This window comes from Carassius auratus, chromosome 31, assembly GCF_003368295.1.
Source record: "Carassius auratus strain Wakin chromosome 31, ASM336829v1, whole genome shotgun sequence".
Lineage (NCBI taxonomy): Eukaryota > Metazoa > Chordata > Actinopteri > Cypriniformes > Cyprinidae > Carassius > Carassius auratus.
Window position 1 is genome coordinate 23,316,475 of NC_039273.1, and position 22,434 is coordinate 23,338,908.

Consider the following 22,434-nt stretch of genomic DNA (forward strand, 5'->3'; position numbering starts at 1 on the left):
ACATAAACGTTACTAAACACACTGGTTAGTGCTGTGCTACACAAACGAGAATAAGCAAAAGTCTTCATTCGATATGCACTAGTTTCTGTTTTTGGATATGTGTAATAAATGAAACATTTTAAGATCCTGCTGATCGATCGAAGCACACACATTTTATTTTGTATCTATTCTGAGAAATTATTATGCCACAATATTATAATTGTACATAAAATGTGCATTATGTTAATTAACATGCATTTTTGCATTACTTTATATATCTTCACTGCTTTAATCTGTAAATAATGTAAAGCATCCCTGCTTATAACTACAGTGCAAATATATCTATTGTGAAATCAACCGTATAAAATATTTGTGTCGAGCCACAGAAGTGCATGACAAGCTCTTTTTACAAGACACACAAGACGTGAAACTGAAGATTGAAAACAACAGTCGCTTTCTTCTCAGAGCGGGAGGGTAGGACCATAAAAACGAGCCGTTTAACAGTTTCATGTGTCAGAGAATCTGAAAGGCACTCGAGAAGAAAACAGCTTACCATCCTTCCACAGTTCAGCCACAAACTTATCCGTGGACTGGTGCAGGAGTGTGGCTACATTGTCATTTAGAGGGTCCATGTTCTTCATCAACCATTCATCTGCCTTATAGTCGACCTGTAAAAGAGAAATAAACGGTACATTAACAACCTCGAGATGGGTAGGATGGAATTAAGCCAGGATTGATTCAATCTGGAAAGTTTAATTTAAGAGGTATTGCATGCAGTTCAGCGGTTGTTGGCTGTTCGCATGGCATTATGTAACTACTGAAAGTGGTCAAGTATAAATCAATGCACTATTTTACTTTTCTCAAACAGGAAACAAAGCAAACTCTTATTTTCTGGCTTTTAACCCAAACATAGCTCAAAGGTAAAGAAATATCACAAGTTCCTCATTTCATGAGGTGTCAAGTTTCTATTGCAAACAGCTCACTGATCTGAAACAGATGTGGCCTATGGTTAACACATACCACAGCTGGATGCTGCTACCCTTGAAAGACATCAACACAACATTTCCCTGCAAGCCAGTATGACCTGACTTAATCCAATTACCTAAGGTTACGATGTATTCCGGGTTTCTTTTAAACAGTAACAAAAGTAACATAATTATTACAAACATCACTGGACTGAAGTACAAGCTCTGAACCCAACAGCTATGTGTAAATACATTAATCTGAATGCAGACATACCCTGCCAGCATAGTGAATGATGCAGAAATCGGCTTTGTCCTTCAGCTGCCGTGGTTTCTGGAACTTGCCGTGAGTGCCTTGCTCCTGCACCAGTTTGTCCACAAAGGTTTTATCAGTGGCTTTTGGAAACCAGCATTCCTCGTCCAACAGAGCCAACACACCGGGAGGATTTGCCTGGGAATGGCACCGCAAAAGAGATCCAAACAATTGAAAGAAAAGCCAACAGAAGGCACTTAAAGATTTCTCTACTTCCACAGTATTTACTTTAAATTCTGTAAATGCTCTGTGTAGAAAACATTTCCATCAACTCGGAAAAATAAAATACTATCATGGTTGAGGTGAGAGCTCACCGGTCTCTCAATGAGGTCAATGCAAGGCTGCAGGTCGAGGCCGAAGTCAATGAAGCTCCATTCGATGCCTTCACGCTGGTACTCCTCCTGCTCCAGGATGAACATGGTGTGGTTGAACAGCTGCTGAAGCTTCTCGTTGGTGTAGTTGATGCAGAGCTGCTCAAAAGAGTTCAGCTGCCAAGAGATGGAGAGGGCAAAAGAATATAATCAAACTGCTTTTGTCCATAACATAGTCCCAGAACAGGCATAATTGATTCTTTAACAAATATCAGTATCTTCAATATCAATGGATATCCATGACAATCACTTTTTATTTCATCCTGACAATACCATAATTATTTAACTCAGTTAAGCAGATGCATCTTTTCCAGTCTCCATACCAGCACCAAGGTAGCAACATCCTCCAGCACAACCTGAAGGAAGAAACCTTCTTAAAAGGCACAATGATTAGGGCCTCAATAACACACAAATGGTGTGCACATCCCAAACATCCAAATAGGATGCAGGTGCAAGACAACTGAATACTATAAATCAAATAAAAAAATGAAGTCTGCACACTGAGAACTACTGCTCCAGAATAATTTAATTTAATTAATTAATGCTTGAACTTAATTAAATTCTTCTGGAGCAGTAGTTCTCAGTGTGCAGACTTCATTTTTTTATTTGACAATGATTAGGGCCCCATGATTTTTTCCTTCAAAATTCTGGTCTGTTTTTTTTTCTCCCATTCTGTTTTAATTGTATAATTACATTTCAGTAATCATAAATGCATGTCTAATTATCTGAAATCATGACACTTACAAAATTTAACAACCAGTTATTAAAAGTACTAAAAGTTGTTTTTTTTATTCCCTGAATAGAAACCCAGCTGTTTTGTACGATCATTGTTTTGAACAACCCACCAAATCTGTGGTATGTGATATGCCTAAAATCTATGTTAAACTATACACAAATAAAAACTTGTCCCAAACAATATCCTTTCATAAACAACACCTACAGAATTGCCTGCATTTGAAAAAATATCCTACTGTAGCATCATTGTGACCTCTGATTCGTTGCAGTATAGTAATTAATATCTATGATTTAATATCTATGGCTACGTTCAAACTACAGGGCTTAATGCTCAATTCCAATTTTTTGAAAAAATTAGATTTTTTTTTGCAAGGCCGTTCACATTTCCAATTAAATGCGACCTTTTGTGATCTCCTTTGTGAACGTGAAATGACCCAGAAGTGACCCGCATGTGCAGAAGTGTACTCAACGGTGAACGACGTCACTCGTTGTTTGCGGAAGTAGCTAACGTTAAACATGGATGTCAACAACAGTGTAGTCAACAGCGGAGCTCTTTTTGCAATATTAAAGTTATTTTCCCAACGGAGCCAGCACAATTACAATCTTCTCGTTTTAAGAAGAAAATTAAAAACAAGGAGGAAAGCAAGGTTTTTGGCCATGGCGTTTTGTGGAGCAGTGTTAGCAACGTCGGTACAGAGAAAACGTGTGGGTACGTGTGGGTACGTAGCCTATGACACAGCTGAGCACTAAATCAGAGGAAGCCGCACCTGGAATATCTCAAAGCCAGCAATGTCCAGGATGCCAATGAAGGAAGCTCCCTGGCGCTTGGTCCTGTCCAGAGCTTTATTAATGCGGTGAACAAGCCAGCGGAACAACCTTTCGTATGTGGCCTTGGCCAGTGCTTCCACAGCAAAGTCAGCCTAGTCAGAAGAACAGAGACAGGATCAGACAGAGGGAAAAAGATGACAAACCTTACTTTTGAAAAAATATGAAACATAATATATGATCACACTATTATTACACAGATACAAAAGTAGGGTTGGGTATCAAGAATTTTAAAATTCTATTTTAGAACAAGTTCCAAATTTCCAAGAAACCGTGAATTCAATAGAATACATTTTTTTCCTAATTGGAATAGATAAGCAGAATCAGAATAGCTCAAATTAAAATGATACCCAACCCTAAAAATGGTATGCAAAACCTGAAAGATTCCTTTAGAGGAAGTTATTGAAAATTAAATAGCACTTATTATTTTCCAAACAGGTTTCCCAAACACGTCTCATCTGCAGAATCTGAACAGTTATGATGACATTTTAATGACAGGAGACTAGCAGCCTATTGTTGTAAATGGACACAGTGGTAAAAAGAAAATGTGAAAAGAACAAAATGACTGCAATGGTCTACAATCAGGTCTGACAGGTTCCAAAAGTTAAAACACTAATGAAAAGCTGCATAGCTGAGAGGGTGGGTGATCTGACAGATATACAGTGGAGAACTGAATGGTTTTTTACCTGTTCTTTAGTTTGGGCTTTTTGTACATAGTCTCTTCCCACTTTGATTCTTGGAGACAGGATGGCACGTGTGAACTCCATGACATTCATTCCAAGCAGATGGCAAAGCTTTTGAGCAGCTGAGACACACACACACACACACACACACACAAAAAACACACACACACAGTTGTTCACAAAATGCTCCTCTAATGCAAGCTGACCAAAAATGGTGATATTCTTTGTCGATTTATAGGATTTCCCCTATGAGCTTAAATGGTGGTGAGAGAAGTTATTATGGGACATTTTTGCTCATGAGTATTAGGTATTTCAAATAAGTCAGGTCGTTATTGCAATTTACTGACTTCTAAACCCTTACATACCATTTAGCAGCCAAACAAACCCCTTTAGGACCACCAGCGCGACTAACTTTACAGCTTCAAGTCGTGAGTGACTTGAACGGATGAAAGTGATGATAAAAACAAATTAATCAAAATGCCAGTGGAGTAAGCTTGCTGGAATGCATCGTGATGGTAAAACGGTCATTTTTGGGGCTCTTACGTAAACATGTTTGATTTAACGCAACTTAGCACAACTATTCTGTTATTTTCTTTTAATATGAAACATATCTTAAAACCATTCAAACTGTCATCATGGGAGCCCAAGAGAAGTCCAATGGGTAATTTGTCAAAACAGAGCAGAGGAGAACTGCACAAAAACATCTGGTGCAGATTGGAGGTTAGTCTGGAAACTGAACACACTTTCATGCTAATGCACTGCCAAAGGATTTACAGAGTTATTTAAGTACGTCACATAATACATTAGATTTCCATTACTGAAAAATAAGAAACATTATCTCTGTGCTAAAATAAGGCATTATGAATTTTTGAAATGTGATGTGTACCTGTGTTTTCTGGCATAGAGGCCTGGTCGGTGTTTCTCTCCTTCTTGAATACGATGTTGCCAAACTGCAGGACTGCTGATACCACCTTGAGCATCGCTGCAGCGAAAAAAAAAAAAAAAAGGACAAGACTGTCAACAGTATGTGGCATTAAATATTTTTGGAAGGTCAATGTCCTGCAGTGTGGCTTATACTCAATATAAAACCAGCATTTTGTTGATTCTTGTATACTTTTTAGGGATATCAAATGATTATAACATCTGATTAACTTTTTTTCCATATTTATCACTTTTTGTTTCATTTTAAGCGTTCATATATTCAGATATAAGAATGAGGTCTACATAAATAAACTGGACAGGTAGATTTATGCCCTCAAAACAACTATTTCTGAATGGCATCAAATTAAAAAGTAAATGTTATGTAATAGAATTGAACAATAAAATAACCTGAAATAAAATAATAGCCATCCTTTATGCACTTAATCATACATAGAATTCTGTAAGCTCTCCTGGTTTTTGCAACATTTTGAGCAGTGTTTCACTCATGGGTAATATGACTTACTGAGTTTCAATAATAATTACATTGTATCAAGAGAATGGAAATGACTTTCTTTAAACATCAATTTGGGTTTAATTTATATATAAATAATCTGTAAAATAAATCATGTATGTGTAAGCAATTTTTGCACTCATTAATGGAGAGACTAGAAGAGACTCTTGTTCTGTAAATTCCCTGACCATTTTGAATGCCACAGAGAAGGCAATGTGTTTTATGATGATTTACTAGTATGCAGGTATAAAACAGCTGTAAATATACAATGTAGTAGAGGCGTGTTTGTTCCTTGTACGCTCACATAAGATTTCATCATGGGAGAAGCTCATAATATGCATGGCTTCCATGGTCTCTTGGAAATTGTCCTTGTCCTGTTGGCCAGGAATGGAAATGTTACCGTTGGAGAGGAAGCGGTAGTTATTGAAGCCCTCCAGGAGTAGATCAGCTGCCAGAACAACAAGAGCATTAGTAACACAGCTGCAATCTTCTCTAGACACCAGACTGCACCATATTCTCTATAATCACTCTGATGCCTTCACACATCAGCTGGGTTTCCATCCAAAGTTGCAAATTGAGCTTATGCATAAAACTGGAATATCACACAAGACATTTGTGAATAAGCACCTTTTCCATCCAACGTGTCAGAGAACCAAAATCATCAGTTCCTGAAACACGGGCACTAAATATCACTAAGTAGTAGAAGCCACTGAATATAATCATTTTCATATATAATAAATTACTTGTGCCTCAGAGCGAGCAAACGAAACACAATAAATGCAGTCTTTGCTTTCGGAGGTGGATGCTGCTGTGTTTAAGACAGTTTTGGGAAACTTTTTTGGGAAAAAAAATTAACTTTTTTTTGTTTCTGTCACTCGCTTCTTATGCAGTGCTTACTTGATCATTGCTAAAAACTGACAAAAAATCTTAAAAGCATGCAAATAGAAATACTCACTTCTTAGATGTTCTCCAGCACCGGCCAGCAGCTGGTAGAAGACATGGAAGGTGCGTTCATCTTTGGCTTGGCGAATGGCCCTGGACTTTTCAAGAAGATCTTATGATGGAGTTAAGGGCAAGCAAAGTCCATTTTACAGCTCATTTTTCAGTTTATATCAAATCACAGCTGTACGGATTTTTGTGGCACTTAAATGTGACATTTAAATATCAAAACTAATTTACAAATATTTTAAATTGTTTGATTTGATTTTTCTTTGTAAAATAAAATTCAAAAATTCTGACACTTACATCAAAACTTTTTAAAGTAGTTTCACTATTACAAAAGTCCATAAAAAGTCAATTTGCATACATTTACCTCTGCTGAAAAATAAAGACACACAGAAATTCATCCATTTCATTTGATCTTACAGCTGTTTGTGGCATTGCTTAAATGTAATGAAATGATTATCAGATTAGGATACAGGTTTCGATGTTGGCCCCTACAATGTAACCAGTTACATCAAAATTGATGCGGATGAACTTGCCCTGTGAAAAAAAAAAAAAAATTAAGATGTGTATTTTTTTCTATGATGCTTATACTGGTCATGCTTCATAAACCATACCATTGCATTCTAACTATCATCATATGTAGACCCAGTCAACATTTCTAAGAATCCATTTTGACAGATGGTTGTCTCTTTACTGTTTTAACAGAAGGGATTATGCATGCATGATATGCAGCACATGTACAGCGATATCGTTGACTTGTTTGCAAATTATTGCACAGATACTATTTAAACTGAACTGAGATGATGACATCACTGAATTCATTGATGAACTGCCTTTAACTGTCATTTTGCATTATTGACACACTGTTTTCCTAATTAATGTTGTTCAGTTGATTTGACGCAATCTTTTTTGTTTAAAGCGCGTTATAAATAAAGGTGACGGAAATGTTTAAACAGTTCAACTTAAAAGAAATATGTACTTAAAGCACGCGTAAAAGGCTAACAAACATGCTTATTTGCAGCAAATCCCATCAAAATAATTACCTAAAGGAAGAAACAAATTCCTCTGTGGCTGCCGATTTATTTGTATGCTTAAAAGCTTTCTGCTGACTTAAACGCATGCCAGCAAAATCTCAGCTGGCGAGAGGAGCTGATGCAAGACAGATGCTTAGCTCTTTCAGATTGTGAGTGTGTACCTACATGGCCCTTTCCAGATAGTACATGCAGAGTCAAAAAATGTAATAAATGCCATTATAACGTAATAAACAAAATTAGTAAACGTATAAATGTCATTGTCAAAATGTGAAAAGAATGTAAAAAAATGTTGTGGCTAAACTAAATTTTCTGAAGTTTTAACAGAGGTGTTTATGTTGCATATGAACGAAGATAATGTTAGCATCCATTATATTTAAGTGGTTTATTTTGAGCTATTTTTGCGCTGTTTTTGTCACCCCTTTTTTTATAATAATTATTCACCACAACATTTGTTGATTTCCTATGAAAGACGCTTTCAATTCTGAGATTCTGGCTTTAAATATTTTCTATAGATCTTGATTTTTCGACACGCAGTTTTGTGTTACTGGCATTTATGGGCTTCCTGACACAACCGATCAAATGTCTTATCAGTTTGAAGTGCAGGCTGCAATATTAACAATATGACAGTAATATGACCGTTGACTGTAGTAGGCTAGACGCTTGAGTTAGAATGCAGATGTACATTTATGTTCATTAACAAAAATAGTTGCATGTAGATATTGTAACCGCCTCTTTTTTATGATAAAATTTAAATATGATATTGTTTATATATGTATATATTCATATTATTCCATGTAATAGTGAACTGCAGCTTGCAATTGTGGACAGCATTGCTGGATTCAACCCATGAGAGTGAAATAAAACTGTCTGAATCCAAAGACGCTGTTGTTTTGTCTGTCTCCCCTCTTCCCTCTCCACTTTAGCAGTATGTTTTAAAACTGTGATGAGAACTAAACAGTGCTGAAACAGCGTTTCAAGACCCTTTAAATTAATGTTACAGAACAAAAAACAGAGATGGAAGAATAAGATCAGACTTAATAGACCAACTTACAAAGCGTGAAGAGTTGTCGTTTTTTACTGTCTTGGCATTCCCAAAGGATTCCAAAATAGGGTTTGCCTGCAGGAGTTGACGCTCTAACTCTCCCTGTAATGCACAAGTCACTGATTAGAAATACCAATTATAAAAACATATGATTATATGAAGTTTCATAAAAGAAAAGATACAAAATGAACATCAAAGTTCAAAGGAAGGGTGCATAACTAAATAACCATAAAATAGTGTTTGTGAAATCTTGAAAAGAAACCCAGTGAAAATGTTCTACCTAATAGAAATAAAACAGAGCGAAAGGAAAGATAAATATTTTTGTATTTTACAAACCTTTGAGCATATTTTACTTTAGAAGAGCATACTGCAGATCACCTTGGGTTAGTCTGTACCATTAGTAAAGGCTTTTTAACATCCCCTTTTTAACTCGCATAATTATTGGAGTGGGATGACTAAATCTAAACTTAAAGCGTTAGTTCACCCAAAAATGTTGTCATCAATTACTCACCCTTATGTCGTTCCAAACCTCTAATACCTTTGTTCAACTTCAAATTGAGATATTTTTGATGAAATCCGTAAGCTTTCTGACCCAGCATAGACAACAACACAACTACCATGTTCAAGAACACACATGCGCTGCGCCTTGTTTACAAGAAGAGGAATACAAATGCATGTGCCATGCTACTGTTGTGAAGGCACATCAAAGACTGGCACAGAAGAGAAGAAACTGCTGAATAAAGTGGTTATTTTAGTTTTCTTTGTGCACAAAAAGTATTCTCATAGCTTCGCAAAATTAAGGTTGAACCTATTTTAACAATGTTCTTACTACCTTTCTGGCCCTTGAATGTGGTAGTTGCATTGCTGTCTATGGAGGATCAGAAAGCTCTCGGATTTCATTAAAAATATCTTAATTTGTGTTTCGAAGATGAACAAAGATAATACGGGTTTGGAGCGAAATTAATGATAGACTGCTCATTTGTGGTTGAACTATCCCTTTAAATGTTCCATATCATCCTGATCACAAATACCATTTATTTACAGCATTAGTCACAGGATTTTGTTGAGATGGTGTAGCAAATCCAAATCCGTAGCTTCCCTCAAACCAGAAGCAGATAAAAATACACTAACCTACAAACCTAATTAAAGCAAATTCTCACTGACTGCCTGAAATACAGGAGGGTTGGAAAGAAACTTCTCAGTCAGACTTTATTTTAGGGTCCAATTCACACTATTAACTAACCATTAACTATAATTTTTGCCTCAATAAACTCCTTATTTTTATGCTTATAGTCTATAAGGTAGTTGTTAAGTTTAGGGAATTGGGTAGGATTATGGATGTCATGTATTATATGTACTTTATAAGCACTAATAAACAGCCAATATGTTAATAATAGACATGTTAATAAGCAACTAGTTATCAGTGTGAATTGGACCCTATACTAAAGTGTTACCAACTCCTCAAATTAGCAATGACAGATGCCCAAAGCCCCACTGTTCCACACCCCAGAGCTAGTCTGCATCACAGCTCCCCGAGCAACAAATCTGGGACATCCACCCCCTTACATCCTCTAGCCACTCTCAGTGTTGTCCACGTCCACCTGATAGGAAGTTTAGACAGGTGGCCCATTGTTCTTGCTGTTGTCACCAGACAGGAACACATCACGGCATAATATTAGTGTATATAGTCCAGAGATTTCTGAGGTTTAAAGATTTAACATGTTCATGCTTATGCAAATGTAATATCATAAATAGCGTATAAATAACTGTTGAACAGTTGCTGAATTGTTTAAACATAAATGGGTGTATATGAGAGACAGACCAAAGTCTAAATGATGAATAAACTAAACTAAAGTCATAATGATGAATTTTTAAAAAGCCTTAGTGATGAAACTTCGTACAAGCTGTAACAAGTTTTGCCTCCATTTCTTAACAGATGATAAATTAACTATTGAAGTAGTACAACAAAATTGCAGTAGTAATGACAAGTTCTAGCAAATGAAGGGCAGAAAAGACTGTCAGAAAGGTATTTTCATCATTATAGAAGGTATGCCAAAAACTACTGGAATTTGAGCTCCTTTTTGTAACAGAGCTCTTTGTAAATGGACATTCCAGAACTTTCCAACTGCACGGATGGAGCAGAGTAACATGTGATTTAAGAAATGGGAATTCAGCACTGTGACCACTGTACCATCATGCACTATTTTTAAATACAGCACAGTGTGAAGTTTTATAGACGTGAATTACTTGACATCACCTTCAAAAGTAAAGTAAATTTGAACAGAAGAGAACTAAGAGAACAGAAAAAATTATTAAGCAAGCAGATGTTATATGGAAGAATGAAAAGCCACTAGTAAAAACAAATAAAAGAAGAGAGAGTAAAATGAAAAAAAAAGACAGTTTTCTATGCCCAAAGAATGGTGTGATATTTATATATATATATACACAAAAGGAATACAACAAGGGACTACAAACTACTCACATAAAACAGGATTCCCTTCTGTGATCAAATAATTATCATGGAAATAGAGGTGTTAATGTCACATAGAGAGAAACACACAACAGACAAAACACACACAAGCTAGGGTGATTTAAAAGCGGAACAAAATGTGTTGTGAATTTATGTGAAAGACGCACTAGAATGGTTTAGAATGTTGTCAGTGTAAATAACAATACTGACCATTAATTTGCTGTTATTTTTGTATCTTATATATCAGGTTAGGTGAACATGATCAGGTTTTTACTTCCATACAACTATGAAAATGACATTAAAATGTCAGATTTCCCATCATGTGAATATATCACTATGCCCCTAGCTAACTTGACAAGTTAACTAGGTTAATCTCTAATATGTTTTATCCAGCAATAAAGATGGTGAAAATAACCCTTCATATTTTAAAGGATAACGTGCATACATTAAAAACCATTTAGCAAATGTGACAAAATGAGTGCAGACTATTCAAAGAAAACCATCAAAAATATCTCAAAGTTCCGAAAATGTCCCCTCGGTCTGGTTATATTCCATTGGTGTTTTCATAGCAGGTTAGTTTTGCATGCACAAGCAAAGCAGTTATAAAAAGCATAAAGAGAACTTGCCTGGAGTTTGACTGCTTTAGGAGATTCTGGCTGTTTGTATATAATAAACAAATGTAATATGTTAGAAGGCATCAGGGCCACATTCTCCAAGTGTCTTAGACCAGTGGTCCCCAACCCCCGGGCCGTGGATCGGTACCGGTCCATGTGTCATTTGGTACCGGGCCGCACAAGAAGGAATAAATCATTTACATTAAAGCTGCAGTTGGTAACTTTCGGCGCTCGCGTCTGGCGGAAGAACTTTGTAGCCGGATCTACTTCTCTCTGTTTATATCTATGGCGAGTTACGCAGGTACTGTGCTTCTCTGCAGTGTTTTTTCGGAAATAGTCTCAAATATTAACACTTAATATAGGTTTACCGTAGTGATTCAGGATAAGACAAAAACACGGTTTGTAAAAAGGATTCATGATGTACTCGCTCATTATATATATTTTTTTAATTTTCAACACAAAACAACACTGGCACAACCCTGTGCTGACTGGACCAGAAGAGCCGTGAGTGGTGGATTTTTCCAAAACAAATAACAGAGGTGAAGGTAGAAGTGCGCTGAGCCTATAACGATCTTTTATTTTGAAAAAAAAGGCCGGATGCTCTGTGTTATTTTCATGGATTTTATATTCGTTTTTGTGGTGTATCTTATTTTTAAGGCATGTTTAAATGTCACCATAGTGACCAGAATCAGAGAAAAAAAGTGAATTAGGGGGCAGAGAGGATGTTATTCATGTTATGTTGTTGGCACGATGTTACGAGGACGCTGCTAATAAAGTTGCATACGAATACACAGTGGATTCATGTTTATTATTATATTTACAATATACCACAGATTTTATGCCAGTCGCATCATTTTATTTTGTTGTATTTATCCGTCACACCTTAAAGCCCGGTCTCTGAAAATATTGTCTGACATAAGGTTGGGGACCACTGTCTTAGACCATGGGACAGATCTGGGCCTTTGGTATGTAGCATATATTTGGCCATGCAAACACATTAAGACCAATGACTACAGCATGTAAAACTCTTCAGCATGCTTTCATACTGTTTTGAAGTTAATATACGTTATCATACATTAAGAGACTGGTAAAACTGCACAAGAATAGCAAACTACAGGCCAGCACTGCAGCCACAAAGATGTTTTCTCAGTATAGGCCCACATGTAATACACACGGTTAAGAGCCAGCAGTTATTACTAGATGATCAGCTAGACAATGTTATCAGAACATTAGAATCAACACACATCACTGTCAATGACATACAAGTGCATGTTATCCACTGATGTATGTTCATTTAGTTTAAATTACTCTTCCAGTAAAAGCAACCTGATATCATTATAACTAAGGTGTTTAAAATAAGACATATTACTTGTAAGACATTAAAGAGCTTCAACTGTAAATGCAGTACAGAATAGTTTTAACAAGCTTAACAAGCTATTTGTAAAACACTCTTGAAGAAAGTCAAGATGCCTAAGATGGATGACTAGACTGATGTCTTTGCCTTATTTCCCACTCTTTTTTTTTTTAAGTGTTACTCAGGACTTCTCAATTTTTTTCTATTCTGTTATCTTATGTAAATAATTAACTGAAAATATGTAGTTACAGTATGTTGCTTTTTCATCTAATTAACTAGTTTTTAACCTCCAAGCCAACACATCCTTCCCTTGATTCTGTGAATGGCAGAGAGAAAGGTAACTCACCGGAATGTTGTGGTCCTTTTTTCCTTTGTGAGAGGATGCAACGTGAGCCAGGTACTGGATTACTTTTTTGGTGTTTTCTGTCTTTCCAGCACCTGATTCCCCTCTGCGAGAGAAAATTCCAATCAAAAGCAAACATAAAACTATCATTACAATAATAAAATACCAAAATAAAATAAAACACAACAGATTGGGTAGATATGTATTTGAATTCCACAAACTAAATTAAGCATCAGGCTGCTGTTTGTTTTTTCAGCTGCAGTTCCTCTCAGCAGCTAGGACACTGGGTGAGGAGAATTTGGTCTATAGTGCTGGTGCATTACACAATGGTCTTCATTAAGTCAACATTGGAAGTCTTATATAATATTACTGACATACATAATGTGTTTCAATGACTTTATAACACAATGATATGGATGCAAGAAACACTGTTCTTCAAAGATCTGATTAAAAAAAATGTATTCTCCCCAATCTGCCCATAAATGGATAAAAAGTCTTTAGAAAGACACAGCCAAAGATTTTCCAAAAAAAAACTGAAGTAATTCACTTACCACTTCAATCAATGAAATATAACATTAAAATCTCATGCAAACAGTAAACCACACAAACTATGTCTGTGCATTAAAAACACCCCATAACAATGTATTTCCACCTCCATGCTTTACTGTAGGAATGCTGTTATTTGGATGGTGAGCTGTATTGCATTTCCGTCAGACTGTTTGGTGTTGAGGACAAATAATTCAAATTTATTTCTTAATAATAGACTCCTCGGTGCTTCTAGGCATTGATAAAGCCTTTACATTTTTTTGTATCAAATCTCCTGACTTGTGCCTGTCCACAACTTTATCCCGGAGATCTTTTGACATTGCCAGGCCACCCATAGTTAACTGTTTGCTTCAGTTGCACTACCAATGACTGAAATGCTTCAGGAAAGCTCTTTTCATGCTGAGCCAATCCAAATGACCACAGCTGAACACAGCTAAAAATCAGCTTTGCGTTTCACTGAGTAGGGTATCAACTACACCTGATTGAGCAACAAGTCGTTTTCAGGACGGGGTTATCCTTTTTCCAACTCAGTGATTCTATTTTTTTATGACATTTGTCTGTCTTAAGATAAAACATTCAACTTATGCAATGTCAGAGTATTTTTTGAGAACTTCAAATGCAATTATAATACAGATATGTTATAACAAAATAATTTGTAAAAAAAACTATATATGCATTGACATTACGAACAGCTCACAATAAAACTCTCTCAATAAAGTTAAAACCCTTAAAAGTACCCCAGCTACAGCAATAGATGATTAGACACAAAAGATGATCTTTGCCAAATGCAATGCTTTCCAAAGATTATTGAGATTAAGATGTCATATATGTCTTTTTTCTAAAAGCACCTCTCAAAACGTTTTCCATTCTGAAGAAAACTGTTATCCTTATGTTGCTCAAATATAGCAAGACCTACTAGTAAGAATTTACTAGAAGATTCTGTAAAACACTAAAGGATCTTATGCTCCAATAACGATAATAAAAAGCATAATAAAAGTAGTGTGTATGACTTGTGCCCTATATTCAGTTTTCTGAAGCCATGAATTTTCCTCATTTATATTCTATAGAAAAGACAAGCTGGACAGAATTTAAAGGGATAGTTCACCCAAAAATGAAAATGTTATGTTTGTCTGCTTACCCCCAGATGTATCCAAGATGTAGGTGACTTTGTTTCTTCAGTAGAACACAAACAAAGATTTTCAACTCAAACTGTTATATAGTGTAAGTGAATGGGAATCATGGCTTTAAGAGTCAAAAAAACATACACAATACCAAATTAAACCCTGTGGCTCAGAATGATACACTGATGTGTAAAGACACGAAACAATCGGTCTGTGCAAGAAACAGAACAGTATTTATACCGTTTTTACCTCTGAATCACTGCAATGTCAGAACTGTCCTATAGGTGGTGGTAATGCACTTATAAGTCTTCGAACTGTCATAAAGCAAGAAGAAGACACGTCATGTGCTGGTTGAAGATGAAGTAAACACGCTCAGTATAGTTCAGACTAGTGATGCATGGGTCGTCTCATAACCCACGGCCCACGCAGGTAACCCACCGGTTGGGTTGGGGCGGGTAAAGAAATTGCCAATTTATTTGAGGGGCAGGTTGAGGCGGGTCATTAAAAACAAAATGAAAAAATCCATATATGTTGTGTGCAATTCCCTATATTTAATATTTGGAATATCCATTTTCATATTGTATTAAGTTCTTTGATAAGGTTACATTATCAACGTAACGTAGCAACGTAACTTGCGTGATGTCCCCGATGCGCAGGTCGTCTCATTACCTGTGGACTCCGCGGATCGGGTTGGGGGGGTTAAAGAAATTTTACTTTATTTGCGGGGCGGGCCAAATAATTTCATGAAAACGGGACCCGTGGGTTGGAAAAAAACTACTTGTGCATCACTACTTCAGACATTAAAGTGAATCAAGAGGTAAAACACGATATAAATACTGTTCAGTTCCTTGCACAGACCGTTTTTGTTTTGTTTGTGTATGTTTTATGACTCAAAGCCATGATTCCCATTCACTTACATTATATGAATGACAGACTGCAACGGTTTGAGCTAAATAATCTAGGTTTGTGTTCTACTGAAGAAACAAAGTCACCTACATCTTGGATGCCCTGGGGGTAAGCAGATAAACAATTTTCATTTTTGGGTGAACTATCCCTTTAAGTCTTGTGAGTTTCAAAAAATAATTCTGGGTAAATCAGTCTTTTAAAAGCTCTTGAATGTGTCTGTTTTTTGCTTCATGGACATCATGTCTTCACAGTGGGTGTGCAGAATGGCATGTGCTACAGTGATATCAGTAGGTCAGAAGGGGTTGACTATGAGAGAAGATATTAAAACCAACTCTCATAACCTATTACAGTGCCACCAAGACATCAGAGAGGCTGTTTACTTATTTACAATGTGCAAAGACAATAATTCAGGCTTAATGCATCAAAAGCTCAAATTTCTATGGATGAATACTTATAGGCTGACTAGAAATATTTGCCGTGGGTCTGACTCACACTGTGAGATCCTCTACATGCCAAACAGCTGCAGGTACTGATATTTAATACCACAATGATAGTATCATGACTTGCGTTTTCAGGCATGGCTGTACGATTCCAAAAAAGCCAATTCCAGTGCAGCACTGGAAACGTGACATCACTTCCATCAGGTCCAAATACTGACCTAACCTTTAACTGCTGAATAAAGATGACCTAATGATTACTTACGTGCAAAGAATTGACTGGTCCTCACGATCTACAAAAGAAGAGATGAGAAGAAAAATGGGTCAGCATTTTCAGTTCAGTTCTCCTGAATCTTTAATTCAAATCAATCCACTTTAACATTTAAAAGTACCTAAAACAGCAAAAGACAAACCTTTCAGCACAAAGTGATTTATCAGACACAGAAGACACATCTTATGTTTTATATTATTATTACAACCTGCTGTCATGTTTGTAATACTCAACACTGCATTTTCTGTCTTTTCAACAAAGTTTTAGTGAAAGAGAACAGCATTAAAGGAAGACAGCTCAGTAAAAATGGAAATGAGTGCCAACGGAAAATGCTTTGTTGGCCTACAATGCAAGCCAAAAAACATCTGTAAAACTCGTAAAATAAAGTAGGTTTCTCACTTGTCTGCAAATCTAACTTCGTAAACAGCTTCAGTGCAACCAAAATCTGCCCTACTAATGCATTTAGTTTCCAAGGCACAAAAAGATAATTATCAACTCGGGTATATGCCAGAGATACTTGCATGAACATTATCCTATGCATGAGAAAGCCTCTGACATGCTTTAAGTGCACTGATCTCTGTAACATCAGCTCACTCTAATCAAACTATGATGCATACGGACTGTAGGTAATTGGGTTTGAGTTAGGGAATAGCAGTTTTCGATAATTTCTATGATCGTTTATCATTTAAATTAACGATCAATTATTTGATTAGTCAGTCCGGTATGACAGGATGTGCAAAACCCACTCAAAAAAAAAAAAAAAAAAAAAAAAACTTTCTCAACCGAATTAAAGGTGGTTTAGTTTGAATAAAATGCTAGTAGCAGGATTATAAAATGAATAGATGTGATTATTATCATTTGAAAAAAGAAGAAGAGAGCACTCCATTTGAGATCATTTTACTTTGGTGACTATTTTCCGGCAAGGAGAACGCTGAACAGGGCTCTGAACCAGTTCAAGGAACGAAAATGAAAACTGGAAACAAATTTTTTTTTGACAGAAACAGAACCAGAAACAAAATCTAATTTTATAGTTCTGAACAGAATTGAAATTTGAAATGGCCATTAACAGGTTAATAACGGTATTTTATCGTTCCATTTAAAATTTGAAATTTGCTGTCAACCAGTCACAAATTCCAGCAGTACAGCATATGCAAATGTGACGCTGAAGCTAACAAGTGAAATGTCCGCTCAGCTGTGAACTCATCATAGGTCAGTCGCAATGACAATGCACCACCCTCAGAGTTTATCTGAGGATAGTGTGAGATGAATTCAACAGATCACATGCACCTGCAGTGCTTCTGTGAATATAGAATATAGAAAACAGAAAAACCATAGGATTACATAAAAAGGAATATAGGCATATACACTAAATATATTTCACTTAAATTATATTGACAGATTAACTAAATGAAATGAGTTTTAAGAGACTATGCCCTATTCTGGAGATTAGCAGATTCAAATGTACTACTTAATGTTCTGAGGCCTCCTCCTCAAACAGGACATCTGATTCAATAAGCTCAAAGTAAATGTCTTCCTCCACATTGTACAGCAGTTACAAAACCACATACACGGTACTCGGAGTGTGTAATCATTGGTATTACAGCATAACTCTGCATCCTCTTCCAGAGTGTTGTGATTCACTTGAATACATTTTCTGTAAGCCAGGGGTGAACAAACACACACCCACCCTGGGAGCTCTTCCAAGAGATCATTTGGGTGGTGTCTCTGTTCCTGAATCTGTAGCTGCAGAATGTTGCTAATGATGTAGATAAATAACTTCATGTCACTGTTAAACGGTTGCTCTTGCAGTATCAGACAGCTTCTGCGCACAGGCCATCCTTGAAACGCTAGGCATTTGTGTGTCTGGTGGAACCAAGAATCATTAGATAAGAGAAACTTGGCCAGCCCAACCCAAAAATGGTGGCCATAGACATTTTCTTTTCAGGAAAAAATTCTATGAAAAGTCATTGTTTTAAAATGTTTGAACAGACTTTTTCTTTTACTAAGCGTGACATTTTGGCACTTAACTCATTTAGCACTGCTAGTGCTACACTTGATCTACTTCAGATCAAGATTTATATGATTATTTCTTCTTGTACCTACAGTATGAAAAGGCATATTCACACAGTGCAAAATTCAGTGTCCAAAGGAAATAAAGTTGCTCTCTCGGTAAGAAGAGACTGCAGGAAATAGATCCAAGACATTTATATTAAAATAAAATACTGTGTCTTTAAAGTGCTGCTTGTAGACTGATCACTGATCCACTAAAGCAGTCAGAATTACGATTGTTTTTTGCATAATTTAGCATTCTCAAAGAACTTGTGGAGATTCATCAAACTCCTAAAAAGTAGTGAAGTCTTTTAAAAAAGCCAAAACGAATTTACCTCATTCTTTTCGGTCTCTGTTTTGCAGTCCTCTAATGAGACACAGGGGTATCTGACTATCCACCTATGAAGTACACCTATGGGAACAGAGGATGCCTGAAGATAAAATACTGCTGACTGCTTTCCTGTTCTGGCAGCGGAGGTCAGGGCTGTCTGGGATGAAGAGGCTCTACAGCTGAGCACATCCTCAGTATGGGGTTTCCTCCACCTGGACATGGTTTGGTCACTAAAAGTCTAACATTTGAGAACCCGCCCTTATATGAGAGGCCAAATGTGTAAAAGAATATGGGAAAAAATGATAATGGCATAAAAGGAAACGTGTAACAACTGTTAGAACACCTTCGTTTTAATCTAGATAACAGAAAACATAAGGACTCAAAAACTCAATGCTGTCCTCATGCATGAATAAACAGGAACAGAATGTTGGACTGATCTCATCATAAGCTATGAAACATGCCATGTACAAAGACAATGTTTTAGATAAAAGGTTCAGGGCTCAAGTTACAAGAACTTGAATTAGTTCCAGGGTGGAGACGCTTCCTTTTGTGTGGCGTACATCAATCTCTGTGAACATTCATGACACTATCTGTCTCGGATACAGAGACACAGATATGTTAGCCAAGGATTCTGAAGAATGGCCTCTCCTATCAGCACAGCTGCAGAAAAGGGAAGCATATAATCAAGTGAAGAGAGGGCTCTTGACTTCTTTTCATTGCATCCTTTGTCAAGGCCTTAGCAACTCTTCTCTGAATAATGAACAGCTGATCACAGAGATTCCAGCATAACTCAGGCACAGCCGTAAGATTGTGTGGTAATAATTAAAATCAAATGGAGTTCCCAAACAAGCATTCAAATATAACTCATAACTTGTGTGACGAGTGGGGCGAGGCTTAGAGCCATGGGAACGGGTCGAGGCCTGTGGAGTAATTGGAAATGAGTGACACCTGCGTCAGTCACTGGTCTCGAGTCCCACGGAGGAGCTCCGCAAGGATAAAAAGAGGAGTTATGACAGTGAAGGACAAGAGAGGTCCAGGCCTGGGTTTTATTTTGTGTTTTGGTTTTGTTTGTGTGCAGAAGTCGTCCTGAGAGGCTGTAATTTGATCCAAACATGGTCTGAACTGAAAGTTCACACTGCCACGGACACATTCACCTTTGATAGATCGGTTTGATACTGTAATCGTAATTACAAACAGCAAAGTGCTATTTAAAGTCAATAATTGCATTCTTTATCAGTTGCTGGTTTGAGTGATGTGTAGGGCTGTCAAAATTGCTCAAAAATGACGTTTGAATATTCCCTATAAAAAATACATGAATATTCTAACTATTCGAACATCTGGTTGCGCATGTTGTCAATGACGTGCATTATGTCAATAACCGGACAAAATAATACAAAGAGACATAACTACTTGTATAGATAGTCTATTTAAGTTTAAACATATATGACAACTTATTACCTACACAAAAACAAGGAAATCAACTAATGGCCAAGACTGCAGACCTCACGCTCTCTCACCCTCACGTTCTCTGCACATAATGGTTTAAATGAACAAACTAATTTTTGTGCAAGCAATTTAAGGTCGCGACTGTTGTCCCAAATATAGCAGCCTTCATTCAGTGATTGAAACAAAAATTATTAATATTAATTGAAGTTTTACAGCATATTGAATGCTCCGAGCGAGCTGTGCTGTGGTAAACATGGAACTTTTCCTTGACATGAAACGATAAAAAAAAAAATTAAACCTTGCTTCCATTGCTTGACAGAACTCCCGAAGCCTGCCCCTTCCAATTTAGGGAAGTCGTGGCCTAATGGTTAGAGGGTTGGACTCCCACTCGAAGGGTTGTGAGTTCTAGTCTCGGGCCAGACGGAATTGTGGGTGGGGGGAGTGCATGAACAGCTCTCTCTCCACCTTCAATTAGAGTTGTTCCGATTCCGATACTAGTATCGGAAATATCTCCGATACCACAACAAATTCTGGCATCGGCGAGTACATGAACCCATATACCGATCCGATACCATTTTCTTAAAAAATACCTAGTTATGACCGCAAGCTTTGCCTAACCGCTGCACGGTTCTTCTTCGCTGCTCAAAATGCATTGAAAACACAGGAAGTTGTGCTGTGTTGCCACAAGCAACCCCTGTTTAGAGCAGCGAAGAAGAAATGAAAACGCGTTAGCAGCCCTGATCTATATATGACTGGATCACTCATCACATTCTAAACTGCCAAAAGACAGTGAAACCGCTACTATATTATAGATCAGTGGTTAGCAGTATGTCTCTGTAGTACCGGTAGTTACAGACTCTCGAGTATATTCAGTACCGGCAGCTGCGTTCAGTCGCTTCCGTGTAAGTCAAAGCGCAGGGCTCCAGACAGTAGCCGAATATATACTAGTGTCTGTGAATATTAAACTGCAAAATACTATTTAAATATTACTCCCGCAAAATCTACATCTCTGTGGGTGACTGGCACAGATGCGCGAGAGCTCGCTGTTTTGTAGTCTCTGCTGTGTGTCATGAGGACACGAACGCATAAACCGTCACTTCATGAGAATTTACCGTTTCATTTGAGAATACTGTCATATCATAAACACAGACACTCAAAGATCTTCATGGCAGCCCATTAAAATAAATGTTTGGTTTACATGAGTAAATTGACAATATATAAAGCTACTGTTGTAGCCTACAGTAATAATAATACGTCTCTATAATAATAATAATTATGCCTAGATGGTTGCTTGTTTTTTACTTGTTTTGTTGTAAAGAGATTATCTGATTAATAGATCTTTTTTTATATTCCTAGACTTATTTGTTGCAGTTTTTTTATACAGTTATATTGTAAAACTTAAATACCTTTTTTAGTTTGCGGTGTTAGATTTTTGGCTGCATTTGAAGTTCTTTTTTGCATATGAAAATAAATAATACTGTCAAATTCATGTTAGATAATAAAAATACTGTAATAAATACAGTAGTTCACCATGTATTTGTTCATGTTTTATTGAGGGATCTGTCTGAAGCACACCATAAAAAGAATTCTAGCAATTTACACAGGGCTAGTAGTATATACAGCTGTATATACAGATACACACCCAGGTATCGGATCAGTACTCGGTATCGGCCGATACCCTGAGCCCAGGTATCGGAATCGGTATCGGGAAGAGAAAAAGGGTATCGGAACATCTCTACCTTCAATACCACGACTCAGGTGCCCTTGAGCAAGGCACTGAACCCCCAACTGCTCCCCGGGCGCCGCAGCATAAATGGCTGCCCACTGCTCCGGGTGTGTGCTCACAGTGTGTGTGGGTTCACTGCTCTGTGTGTGTGCATTTCGGATGGGTTAAATGCAGAGCACAAATTCTGAGTATGGGTCACCATACTTGGCTGAATGTCACTTCACTATATTCACTATCCGTGATACTGATCGGTCTCATGTCCTTAAAAATGAACGAAATTATTTTATCCGTTATGGCCTCTTGTCGTGTTGCTTGCGGCGGGCGAAACGTCAAGTGTCAAGACGTGACTGTTTAGCTGGAGTTCCACACATTATGCCATGCTCATTTGGGTGCACATTTTTGAGATGTGACCTCATGTTGCTAGTGGTCATGTGGTTTGCATACAACTTTATTTCGCGGGTCAACAATTTTACCTCATTTTCTCTGTTGGGTCGAGTTG

General features: G+C 37.1%; 1 protein-coding gene across 4 annotated transcripts in view; it reads right to left on the bottom strand.

Annotated features, from left to right (window-relative positions):
• LOC113050911 (myosin-10-like) overlaps window positions 1–22,434 on the bottom strand; it is a 64,000-nt gene that overhangs the window by 22,546 nt on the left and 19,020 nt on the right. For 2 of the 4 annotated variants that reach the window (XM_026214363.1, XM_026214362.1), the window contains 14 exons: window positions 16,378–16,405; window positions 13,106–13,208; window positions 11,418–11,447; window positions 10,804–10,821; window positions 8,331–8,423; window positions 6,719–6,782; window positions 6,256–6,354; window positions 5,605–5,748; window positions 4,755–4,850; window positions 3,872–3,990; window positions 3,128–3,280; window positions 1,569–1,742; window positions 1,219–1,392; window positions 533–647 (listed from right to left, as the gene is read on the bottom strand). In XM_026214363.1, coding sequence (XP_026070148.1) covers window positions 533–647; window positions 1,219–1,392; window positions 1,569–1,742; window positions 3,128–3,280; window positions 3,872–3,990; window positions 4,755–4,850; window positions 5,605–5,748; window positions 6,256–6,354; window positions 6,719–6,782; window positions 8,331–8,423; window positions 10,804–10,821; window positions 11,418–11,447; window positions 13,106–13,208; window positions 16,378–16,405 — 1,410 coding nt within the window. The remainder of the gene's footprint in view (window positions 1–532; window positions 648–1,218; window positions 1,393–1,568; window positions 1,743–3,127; window positions 3,281–3,871; window positions 3,991–4,754; window positions 4,851–5,604; window positions 5,749–6,255; window positions 6,355–6,718; window positions 6,783–8,330; window positions 8,424–10,803; window positions 10,822–11,417; window positions 11,448–13,105; window positions 13,209–16,377; window positions 16,406–22,434) is intronic. The other 2 variants (XM_026214364.1, XM_026214365.1) reach the window with 2 other exon arrangements.